A 12,773-nucleotide genomic window follows, 5' to 3' on the forward strand; every position below is an offset into this window, starting at 1 on the left:
TTTAGTCAATGTTGCCGCATTGAATTCGACGACGCTTTTGCCTGTAAAAATTTAAAAATCAACAATAGGTCAGATTGCAAAAAAATATCTATAGCTGCAAAGTAAAGCTACACCTACTGAGACTGTTCGGTGCTGGATGTTTTTAGCTTGAAGGTTGCTGATTCTCGCCCGGGTTTCTTTTCTTTAAATTTGATGCCAGCTGCTACTGTCAAAAACTCATAACTGAATATAGAGGTTTTCTTATTTAAAAACCTAATTAACGGTTTTAAGATATATACGTTTGTCTAAGTTTTCACTTAACCAATCACTGAACTGTAAGTAAGGAGCTACTAGACCCAATAGTAAGCGAAACTAAAAAACACGGAATTTTAATAACAATAGAAACATAAAAAGAATTGGCTTTTATGCTGACTACTAACATATCAATTAATTAAGTTTAATATTGCCCATTAAAAGCTACGAGCCAGAGAAAATTTGCCTGATTTCCAAAAGAGGGTTGAAAGACCCCCGAAATGTCAAGCGATCTTAATGAAAATTGCACCATCAAATTTAGCATATCAGAGAACTCTATTGTAGATGTTTCAAGCTCCTATCTACAACAATGAGGGATTTTGTATATGTATTTTTTTTTTTGCCATAAGAAAGATCATGGATACGTGTTTATTTGTTTGTTTGTTTTTTGTGTGTGTGTTTTTTCTTTTCAAGAGGTGATTGTATCAAACCTATAGTCCTAGAAGATCGGGAGAGAGCTCATTCGAACAGAAATAAAAAGTTCATGGGCCTTTTTTAGTAACCAAAATGATTGGGAGGCACCTAGCCCCCTCCTACGCCCAATCTTCCCCAAAGGCAAAATTTTAAGATAGCTATTTGATTAATCATAGTTGAAAGGTCCAATAACTATGCTTTTGGTGATGAAATGACCCTCCAAAGTCCCTGGCTGTAAGCTACGCAGTTTGCCCATATTGTTGACATATAGTATTTGTTATTGGTAAACATAAGAAAATTTTTCTGATTAATTTTCTACCGGGAGGGGGGGGGATTTTCCATGGGGAGAATTTTCCGTGAGGATGAAAGTTCCCGGAGTAGTTATCCAGGAGAAATAGTACACTGGGGGGGGGAGATTTTGTGGCATAACTTAGAAAACGCTGAGATCACAAAATTTTGAATTTGGAGTTAAAGTATTTCGCTTCAAAATGGCTCATATGTATTTTATCCAAACAAGATCGTTAATATATTCAATGGCGCAGAAATTAAATGACAAAAAAGAAGTTTTTTTCAACTGAAAGCAAGGAGGAGCATTAAAACTTAAAACGAACAAAAACTATTCCATATATGAGGGGACTGCACCATACTCACTCCTCGCTCTTTACACTAAAGTCGCAAATTCGTTTAAGAATACTTCTCGTACAAATTCAATGACTCTTGTGCTTGAGTAGTCTTTCTTAAAGAATTATGACAAAGAATCAAGCTTTAGCGTAAACAGCGAGGGTTGATGAAGGAGTAGTCCCCCTCAGAGGCGGAATAATTTCCGTTCGCTTTAAGTTTAATGTTGCTTAAGTTTTGCTGTAAGTTTTTCTTTTAGAAATTCCCTCTGTTTCCATAATTCCACTTTAATACCGTGTGAGAATATGTCCACAAAGTTCACTAATTCTTCTTCTTTTGTTTTCAGTTGCTGATTCCACGCTGAATGAAAGTGTGAAACTACAAGTGATGCAAACCTTAAATAGTGGACATGTGATTGTGAATAACTTAGCCGAGGAATTAGATAGCCAAACAGAGGGCCCTCATGAGGGGACGGTTCTGTTATGATTAACTCCAATAAAAGTCGGGAAAGAGTGGCTATAAACAAAGTTATGCCTGTAAAACTGTTTCAGAAAATTTTTGCAATGACTGGAAAATCTTCATAGCCAAGCCAGAAGCTATTAACAATCCATAATTTTGTTTTAAGACTGTTTTAAGGTATACAAAACAAATGGCATTCTTTTCAATGCTCAGGCCATATATTCCTCAACGTCATAAATAATATATAAGTTAAGATTCAATAAATAGATAAAAGAAAAAGAAAATCGATAGAACACAAATAAAATACCGAAAATAAAAGATAAATAAAATTAAACAAAAGAAAAACTGAACAAAGAAATTTAAAATCAACATAAACACTCGTTAATAAAACGACCATGAGTGTACTCTAAAATCAGAAATACCGATTCTACCAGCAAATAATTAATTAAATTGCACTAATTAGACCCAATTAATTTCAACACATTCAAAAGCTAATTCGAACATAAGTAAAATTAAAATACACATACAAAAAAAACACACACACACAAAGCTGGTGTGAAACGTGAATTTCATTCTAAGGAGGGGAACGAAGGAGTATTCCCTTAGGCATTCTTTACACTTACGGTGGAGGCGGGACTTTGCTACCTTTTGCTTTTCAAGCGTAAACTGGTCTAACTTTAGGCACTGATTATGCTTTGACCATTTCGTTCACAACAATCCGAAAAGAGGTGTGCAGCACAATGTATATTTTAAAGGAGAGCGGAAAAACTGAAAAATATGTTTAGGATCTTTTTTTACTATTATAAATAAGCAATTGTTTGTAAAAGGAAGATTTTCTTGGACATCCAGGATACAATGAAAAGAGCTTAAATTAAAAAAGAAACAAATCCAACTATAGTTAGAAATTATAATTAGAATATCTATAGCTCTACATGCCTATAGTTAGAAACTTATAGTTGAGACCTAACTAGGTTTTAGTAAAACGGGTCGCGACTATGATAGGTTGGATTATAAATGTCAGTTTGACAAAAGACGTTACATAACACCTTTTGAACTGCGATCATAAATCATAGCTAAAAGTTTCTATGTTCTTGATCAATTTTGTAAAACATATGTATTTCTACATTCTTTAGCTTATTTCAGGAAAATAATACGTTTTGTAAAAATATGAATTATTATCTTGACAACCGACTAGGTTTTAGTATCTTGAATCGCATGATTTTTCTAAATTTGGCCGGTGGATCTAGTAAGTCAATATTTGAAACAGAAACTTTATAAAGATCAAGTAAGACAACATTCTTTAAAGACAAATTTTTTGGAACAAAAACATTACCTGACATTTGAACAAGGGGTAGCCAACTCTCAACAGCCTGGTGTATATCTCTGAGTGCTACCTGTACAGCCACGCGGAGCACGCATCTGCCAAGTCAGATCTCTTCACGCCACGCATGGCATACTTTAGATATGCATGTCACGAGCTCCCAGATGTACACAGTTATAGAAAGTGGGCAACACCTGCCATTTAAGCTTGCAAAAACGTGTAGTATTCTGCATTTGTTTTAGAAGTTGCAGATAATATTTGTTAAAACTGCGCCAAAAAAAATTATTAGTTAAATATATTCCAGATCATTGAATATTATCAGTAATAACATTCCGCTAAATACATCTTGAAGCGAAAAAGCTAAAGTGTTTGAATAAAACATTTTATTGATGGGTTGAGGGATACCAAGGGTTGAGGATGGGTTGAGGAAATTGATGGGTTGAGGATGGGTTGAGGAAATGTCTTAGCACCAAGATGGTGCTAAGACATTTCATTGATGGGTTGAGGGATACCAATTCCCACCTCACAGAAAACAGTTCGCGGTAACGAACTGAAAGTAAGGAGCAACCCGGCTCAATAGTAACCGAAACTGTAAGAAACGGAATTTTGATACCAGTAGATGCATCAAAAGAATCTACATCAAGAATACATCAAGTAGATACATCAAAAGAATCTGAAAAACGGATTACTGTTATTATTATACTTTAACGGATATTGTTATTATACTTTATACTTATTTATCATATGTGTTTCTTATTACTTTAAATGCCATTATTTTTTCCTTAGATATTATCTAATTAAGCGGTGAGATTCAGTTTCTTGTGCTATTCACTTTCTTATCAAACAGATCGTGGTAACGAACTGCAAGTAAGGAGCGACCCGGCTCAATAGTAACCGAAACCCTTAAAAACAGAATTTTTAACCAGTAGATACATCAAAAGAATCGGATTTTAATGCTGATTACAAATATATACGTTTCATCAAGTTTAGTCTTGCCCATCAAAAGTTACGCCAGAAAAAATTTGCCTTATTTTGAGCTGAGAAAATTTGCCTTATTTTCGAAAAAAGGGGTAAACATAGAATCTTAATGAAAATCACAAAATCAAATTCAGCGTATCAGAGAACCCAACTGTAGAAGTTTCGAGCTCCTATCTGCAAAAATATAGAATTTTGTATTTTTTGCCATAAGAAGGATCACGGATGCGTGTTTATTAGTTGTTTGTTTTTTTTTTCCAAGGGTGATCGTACCGACTCAGTGGTCCTAGAATATTGCGAGATGGCTCATTCGAATAGAAATTAAAAGTTCTAGTGTCCTTTTTAAGTTACGTGAGAGGATCTTTCCATGACGGAATTTTTTATGGGGGAAAGGGATTTTCCATGAAGGGGGTGCCGGATTTCCCAGCATTATTTAAAAACGATCAGAAAAAATATTTAAAAAAAAGTTTTTTCAACTGAAAGTAAGGAGCAACATTAAAACAAACAGAAACTATTACGTATATGAGGGGACTCACCCCTCGTCAATACCTCACTCTTTACGCTAAAATGTTTTAGTGCTTTCATAGAGCTATTTATAAGCCCTGGTGGCAACTCGTTGTGAAAGCCCTTGTGGCAATTCGTTGTGAAAGCCCTTGTGGCAATTCGTTTTCACTAGTCCTGAGTAGCACAAAGGGGGATGCAATATGGTATTCCGCAGTCAGTATGGGACCACAGATGTATCTTTCCACCAAATTTTGCGCACGCCTTAAGTCTTTTCATGGACTCCACCAAAAACGAACTAAGAGGAGCGATTTTTCCCCTTCGTAAAAAGTTCATTTATAGTATCAAAAGGTGAAAGTGGCATTTTTTTGCTCCCATTTGAATTTTTGCAAAAACAGAACTTCTGGTGGCACTTTCCCTACCTGCAAAGTTTTCTGGCGGCACTCTTATGCGAAGATTGTTCTGGCTCAATATAATACCTAAGAAAGTGGAAAAAACAACATTCTGCTTTTCAAATATGTCAACTGAATTTATCTTCTATAGAATAAAAGTTTTCGGTATGGCCTTAACCGTAGATGGATTTCTGCATAAAAGATTATATTAATCAAATGTCTTCCGTAATCTTTCACTTTGCGTAGTAATTTATTTATGATTCTACTGAGTTAAAATCTTGCTTGTAAAAACGATTATTCATCAATGACAACTGAAAAACCCATAACATATTTTTCAGCTTTTTCAACCTCTACTGAGCAACATACCGCTCTTTGATTTATAGCAGCCGATCTACTTTGCAGAAAGTCGAAATTTATTACTTATACGACAATGCCATCTATTCTAAGGAATATTTTTCTGTAATAAGGCAAAAATAATATCTTTACTTATTTTTTAGTTGATTCATCAATTTCTATTTAATTAGTGATTAAACTGATTCAATGTTTACTTAACTTATTAGAATTTACAGTCATCTATTTTAAAAGTCTATTTTTGTGTAATGAGCCAAATTATAATGATTACCTTGCCAATTTCTGAAAGAAGCGTTTTTAAACTCTTCTCTTAATGTTTTCTTAATCGGTAGAGCTCGAATTACGATTTCCTCTTCTTCCTTATAAGATTTAGGTCATTTCCGTAGAAGGAAAACAGATTGAATTTTGACTTATTAATTTTAACTCGTAAACTGAATAAGATTTCACAACAAGGGGGGTAATTTGCTATGGGACAGGGGGGACAACTGCCCCTCTTAGACCTCAGTTTGTTTCCCCTCCCAGACCCCAGTTTCCCCCCCCCCAATCTGAAATTTAGTTTCTTCCAAAATCTTGCCAAAACTAAGATAATCCTGCATAGCTCAAGCATCAACAGAAACAGATCAGTTATTTAGTACATATTTACCTTTATAGTACTTTTAGAGTACTAAATAGTACCTTTATGATACCAAACCGCTGATTTTTTTTTTTAGTTTTTACTGTCATTGTCACTTGATTTAGGAAAATTGGCTACAACTTCCCCCCTCCCCCCAGGATTTTGACGGAATTACGTTCCTGTTCACAACCTAAAGTGATTAATCCAGGCTAAGGGAAGGAGTAGACGTGTAAATAATATGTGTCATCAACAGTGCATACAGGCCTCACTGTTTAACGAAAAGTAACTAAAAGGTTCGAAAAAGTAACTTTTTTCGTTCGAGCTGATGTTTCATAGTAGTTGGAACAACAGAATAGTAACTTTGGATTTACTTTTTAGTAACTTTTACTAAAGATAGTTAACGAGTAGCTTTAATAAAGTAACTGAAAATGATTATCATCAGTGCTATTAATATCAGTTTGAAAGTATTATTAGACTAAATTATAATGAAACAGTAATGAATACAATTGAAACTCATTAAGAATAAACCCTTACAAACCTAATAAGTCAGTAGTTACTTCATAACTGTTCCAGGTGGATGTCACTTCAAGTAACTATAGCTAGTGTAAAATAAAAAGTTAAAGTAAAGTAACTATAGTTCTATAGTTAAAGTAAAACTACTAGGATTTGCAACCTGAAATGCAGCCAAAGATAATAAGAACAGGAGGCCTGTTTTTTTAAGAAACCACCATTCCCTATCATTCCTGATTATCCATGTTTTTTAAAGGAACTAAATTACTGTAGCAGCAAGTTCTGATCATACCAAATAGTTACTGGCTAGATGGGGGACTGAAATGATTCCAGAGTACCAAGGACATCAAAATGAAAACATTTTTCCTTTAGACTAATCTTGGGTCTGTTCGTACCTGAAAACCATAATTTTCAAATATTTTTCTTTTGCGTGTTTTAAAATTATGAATTTTTAGGACCAAATCAGATTTTCGTCGGTGCTGCCAAGTTGAACCGTGAAAATAAATAACTAATTACGGGCTGTTTTCACGAGATTCCCGAAAACGCTTTCCTGCTCGGTAACACGTCTCGAAAACCGCTGGAAAGTGAAAATAAGTAAGTGGAAAACGAAGACGACACTTGGATCGCGGAAACTAGTGGAATAAGTTTCAGGGCTACTATCTAGCTTACCTGTAGGCTACTTTGGAAAAGAAACTGGTCGTCATTATTTGTGCCACAAAATTTTCTTTCACAATAATTGCCACGTTTTTCGACCTGTTTGAAAACTACGCCAGAAATTTGGTTTCCAGCTCCACTTTCCGCGACCTGTCTGGATTCGCTTTCCTAAAGAGCGGAAAGCGTTTCCAACTCGCTTAAAACCAAATGGAAAGTTATTCCTATCCGTTTTCATCCACGGAAACCCGTGGAAAGTTATTAAGGATCTGCTTCCAAGTCGCGAAAACCGCCTAAAAGCCAAATTTTCGCCCGTAAATCCCAAACAAGAACAACCTGCTGATTCCCAAAGACAACGCCACCTTCAAAGGAAATCTATACCTTCTTCAGTTGCTTGGTATCATATTTTTTGGTTATTTTCACCCATGTTTCTCTTCTTTAGTTTGGTGTCCGCTACAACCAAAGTTGCATAAAATCCATGCTGACTTCTCCTTCATTAAAAATTGAGTTCCGATTTTTCCTAATTTCTAAAGATATATATAGTTGTGTAAGTTTACACTTAACCAATCAAAACAGATTACATTTTCACTGTCCTTGGTACTTTGAGTTTTCTTTCATTTTTTGTATTTTAGATGGTTGATGAATATATGACCAAAATATTCGCTTAGATTTTATTTTGAAGGGTTATTACAGGCTAGAGGTATGTATAGACGTTTAAAATATGCCTATCTTCAAAAGCACATAAAAATAATACGGAAAAGGGTCCTGTTTTATTAAGAAATCATTATCCCTTATGATTCGTGACCATCTATGTTTTTCTTAAAAGAACTAAGCTTACTCAAGTTAAATAGAGAAGAGCTTACTCCAGTAGTAAGTTCTAATCAATACAAATACACGTTGAGTGGGGAATGATCCCCTAGAATACCAAGAACACCAAAATGGAGACAATTATTTTGCCCCCTGGACCCCCCTAAGCTTAGCTCATTTCATACCTAAATACCACGATTTTCAAAGATTTTTTCTTTTGGTTGTCTAAAAATATGAAGTGTTTAGGACTGAATCACACTCTTGTCAGTGTTGCCATGTTGAACCGTGAAAATAAAAAAGTACAAAATATAAGAAGATCATGAGGAATTCTCATAAGACATTAAATAAAATACAATACATAATACACACGCATACATAATATATATATATATATATATATATATATATATATATATATATATATATATATATATATATATATATATATATATATATATATATATATATATATATATAAATTTTGATAGAGTCCTACCGTCATTACATTTACCTCACAAGAATTCAGCCAAGACTGAAAAAAGGGCTATTGATTCTTGGTATTCGAATTGATTGAAAATTTGAACTTATTTCCTTTTTGCAATATTTGCTCTTTTTGCGATAGTCTTGCACGCTTTTTAGACACGGGTTCATTTTTTGGGCCACTGATTTCATTTTATACTGCATTTTACTATTTTTGTAATTAAATTTGTGTAAATGAGTTACGCGAGTAAACAAATAAGTATCAAAAAACTGTCCATAAGAAAGTTGAAACCAGAAAAAATTAAATAGCAATATATCTTTAAATAGAGACTTGGGTGAGTAAATGTACAGACATTTAATTATAAAAATGATTTAATAGAGTATAAAACAAAATCCGTAGCCAATCAAAATGAGCCTGCGTCTGAATGGCGAACAGGATTAGCTGCAAAAAGAGCAAATATTGCAAAAGCTGAATAGGCTTAGGGATTCATATCCAAAATTTGTATGTATTTCAACATTGTAAAAGTTGTAAGCACTTTATGGCTTTATTTTTCCCGACTTTTATGCATTTTATAGTAATATGCTTTTCAGTGATCCCTTTGGTAATAAAACTATCGTTTATATGGCGTCTTAGCAAGAATTTCTTTATTGTTCTATCCTCTTTTTTGCAGAAGGAGCTAAATTCTACTTTCTTCTTTATTTGGCGTCTTAGCAAGTTTGTTTATGTTCTATCCTCCTTCTTTTGTAGAAAAAACTACATCCTCCTTTATTTGACGTCTTAGCAAGAACTTATTTATAGTTCTTTGTTCCTTCTTTAGCAGAAGAAGCTACATCCTCCTCTGTTATTTGGCGTATTAGCAAGAATTTATTTACTGTTCTATCCTCCTTCTTTTGTAGAAAAAACTACATCCTCCTTCCTCCTCTATTTGACGTCTTAGCAAGATTTTATTTATAGTTCTATCATCCTTCTTTTGCAGAAGGAGCTACATCCCCCTCCTCTGTTATTTGGCGTCTTAGCAAGAATGTATTTACTGTTCTATCCTCCTTCTTTTGTAGAAAAAACTACATCCTCCTTTATTTGACGTCTTAGCAAGAACTTATTTACAGTTCTATCTTCCTTCTTTTGCAGAAGGAGCTATATTCTCCTCCTCTGTTATTTGGCGTCTTAGCAAGAATGTATTTACTGTTCTATCCTCCTTCTTTTGTAGAAAAAACTACATCCTCCTTTATTTGACGTCTTAGCAAGAACTTATTTACAGTTCTATCTTCCTTCTTTTGCAGAAGGAGCTACATTCTCCTCCTCTGTTATTTGGCGTCTTAGCAAGAATGTATTTACTGTTCTATCCTCCTTCTTTTGTAGAAAAAACTACATCCTCCTTTATTTGACGTCTTAGCAAGAACTTATTTACAGTTCTATCTTCCTTCTTTTGCAGAAGGAGCTACATTCTCCTGCTCTGTTATTTGGCGTCTTAGCAAGAATGTATTTACTGCTCTATCCTCCTTCTTTTGTAGAAAAAAACTACATCCTCCTTTATTTGACGTCTTAGCAAGAACTTATTTACAGTTCTATCTTCCTTCTTTTGCAGAAGGAGCTACATTCTCCTCCTCTGTTATTTGGCGTCTTAGCAAGAATGTATTTACTGTTCTATCCTCCTTCTTTTGTAGAAAAAACTACATCCTCCTTTATTTGACGTCTTAGCAAGAACTTATTTACAGTTCTATCTTCCTTCTTTTGCAGAAGGAGCTACATTCTCCTCGTCTGTTATTTGGCGTCTTAGCAAGAATGTATTTACTGTTCTATCCTCCTTCTTTTGTAGAAAAAACTACATCCTCCTTTATTTGACGTCTTAGCAAGAACTTATTTACAGTTCTATCTTCCTTCTTTTGCAGAAGGAGCTACATTCTCCTCCTCTGTTATTTGGCGTCTTAGCAAGAATGTATTTACTGTTCTATCCTCCTTCTTTTGTAGAAAAAACTACATCCTCCTTTATTTGACGTCTTAGCAAGAACTTATTTACAGTTCTATCTTCCTTCTTTTGCAGAAGGAGCTACATTCTCCTGCTCTGTTATTTGGCGTCTTAGCAAGAATGTATTTACTGCTCTATCCTCCTTCTTTTGTAGAAAAAAACTACATCCTCCTTTATTTGACGTCTTAGCAAGAACTTATTTACAGTTCTATCTTCCTTCTTTTGCAGAAGGAGCTACATTCTCCTCCTCTGTTATTTGGCGTCTTAGCAAGAATGTATTTACTGTTCTATCCTCCTTCTTTTGTAGAAAAAACTACATCCTCCTTTATTTGACGTCTTAGCAAGAACTTATTTACAGTTCTATCTTCCTTCTTTTGCAGAAGGAGCTACATTCTCCTCCTCTGTTATTTGGCGTCTTAGCAAGAATGTATTTACTGTTCTATCCTCCTTCTTTTGTAGAAAAAACTACATCCTCCTTTATTTGACGTCTTAGCAAGAACTTATTTACAGTTCTATCTTCCTTCTTTTGTAGAAGGAGCTACATCCTCCTTCCTCCTTTATTTGACGTCTTAGCAAGAACTTATTTACAGTTCTATCTTCCTTCTTTTGCAGAAGGAGCTACATCCCCCTCCTCTGTTATTTGGCGTCTTGGCAAGAATGTATTTACTGTTCTATCCTCCTTCTTTTGTAGAAGGAGCTACATCCTCCTTTGTTTGGCGTCTTAGCAAGAAATTATTTATCATTTTATTCTCCTTTTTTGTATGACAAGGTTCTACTTAGAAAGAAATCTTTGTTGTGTCCAAATCTTATGGTAAACAATATACACTTACTTTTGAATGTAGAGTACTAGCTTGCATTTTGCCGTCTTACTCTCCCTATAAGGAAGGGTAAGTAGGCAGTGCCTTCACCCCTGGAAGACAAAAATAATTTCTGAAAAGCATAAAATATTGTGTTGTTTAGTAATTTTTGACAAGTGCACTGGTGCAAGAAGATAGTAATTTGAGTTAAAAACATTCTCTTAGCCAAATTTTCAAGTTGAATCGATTGGTACAGTCCATTTTCTACATGTCTCCAACAAGTTCATAAAAGAACAAACTCAGCGTTTTTAGAGTACCATATTTTCGACAACACGATTATTTTTTAGTTTTTTTCCAATAGTCTATTTTACCTTTATAGTTAAAACCTAAAAAAAACAGATACGTGTTGGCTTGAATAAAAAGAACCTTAAGACAATTATTATTCAACTCGTGTAAAATTCGTACTTTTGTAAAATTCGAGCACCACACATAGGCTACCCAATTATGATGGAATAATAATTAGAAATACAGTTTTGACATAGATCAAGAGGGTCAGGTTGTAGCCCCCTTATCTCTAGCGATGCAAACTTGTCACTCCATCCCCTCCTACCAAACATACATGGTAGTAACACCTCCATCTATTAAAAGCTTTCAATTGTATACAGTCGTATTGTCCCTTGTACTCACTAACAAAGGAAGCAAAAAAAGTTGAAAATTTGTAAATATCTCAAACATATTTATGTAGCTCAGACAAAAACTAAAATTTTTTGCTGGGTGTAACCAAGTCAGGTTTTACCCATGTGAACTTTTCAAGGAACACAACAATTTCTCATAAAAATCAGGAAAATCTAAAATCTTGGCAGGACACAGTTGCTCTCCACCTCCCACGCCTAAATCTAAAAAAATCCTTGCTTAGGAATCTCAATAAAAAAAAAAACCTTTATAAGGGAAAGTACATTTTAGTCTTGACGGAAGGATTTTAGTGCTATTTAAAGGATTTTTTTGTCCAATGGTCTTAAAAGTCTTCAAAATACTTCCTGGAAGGGGAGGGGAGTGCTAGACTGCTACAGTCATAGCCCCTTTTGCAGGCCAGAAATTTGAAAAATAGCTTCAATCATAAAATTTATCTTTATTTTTATATATATATATATTAAAAATGACTGTGATAAAAGACATCACTAACATAACACATACATATCATTCTGTTTGGAAATGGGACACTAAGGAAATTCCTTTGTTTTTACAATTTGAAAAGTGTAATTAATTACCGAGACGAAAATAAATTAAATTAAATATTCCAATTATGAAGACTGCTAGTGTTGTGGCCCCTTTTGCAGGGCCATAAATTTGAAAAAAGCTTCAATCATGAAATTAATCTTTATTTTTGTTTTATATAAATTAAAAATGACACTGAAAAAGACATGACTAACATGTCTTGTTATATATTATTATATATATATATATATATATATATATATATATATATATATATATATATATATATATATATATATATATATATATATATATATATATATATATATATATATATATATATATATATATATATATATATATATATATTAAAAATGGCAGTGAAAAAACACATGACGAACATATCTCGTT

The 12,773-nt window shown here is 33.8% G+C and overlaps 1 protein-coding gene across 1 annotated transcript in view; it reads left to right on the forward strand.

Moving 5' to 3' along the window:
- The window catches only part of LOC148953704 (uncharacterized), a 47,779-nt gene extending 39,521 nt beyond the window's left edge, over window positions 1-8,258 (forward strand). The window contains exon 5 of the mRNA XM_089085814.1: window positions 1,670-8,258. Coding sequence (XP_088941940.1) covers window positions 1,670-1,809 — 140 coding nt within the window. The 3' untranslated portion in view covers window positions 1,810-8,258. The remainder of the gene's footprint in view (window positions 1-1,669) is intronic.
- Window positions 8,259-12,773: the final 4,515 nt, after the last annotated feature.

This window comes from Artemia sp. Qi Xiang Cuo, chromosome 3, assembly GCF_049724085.1.
Source record: "Artemia sp. Qi Xiang Cuo chromosome 3, ASM4972408v1, whole genome shotgun sequence".
Taxonomy (NCBI): Eukaryota; Metazoa; Arthropoda; class Branchiopoda; order Anostraca; family Artemiidae; genus Artemia; species Artemia sp. Qi Xiang Cuo.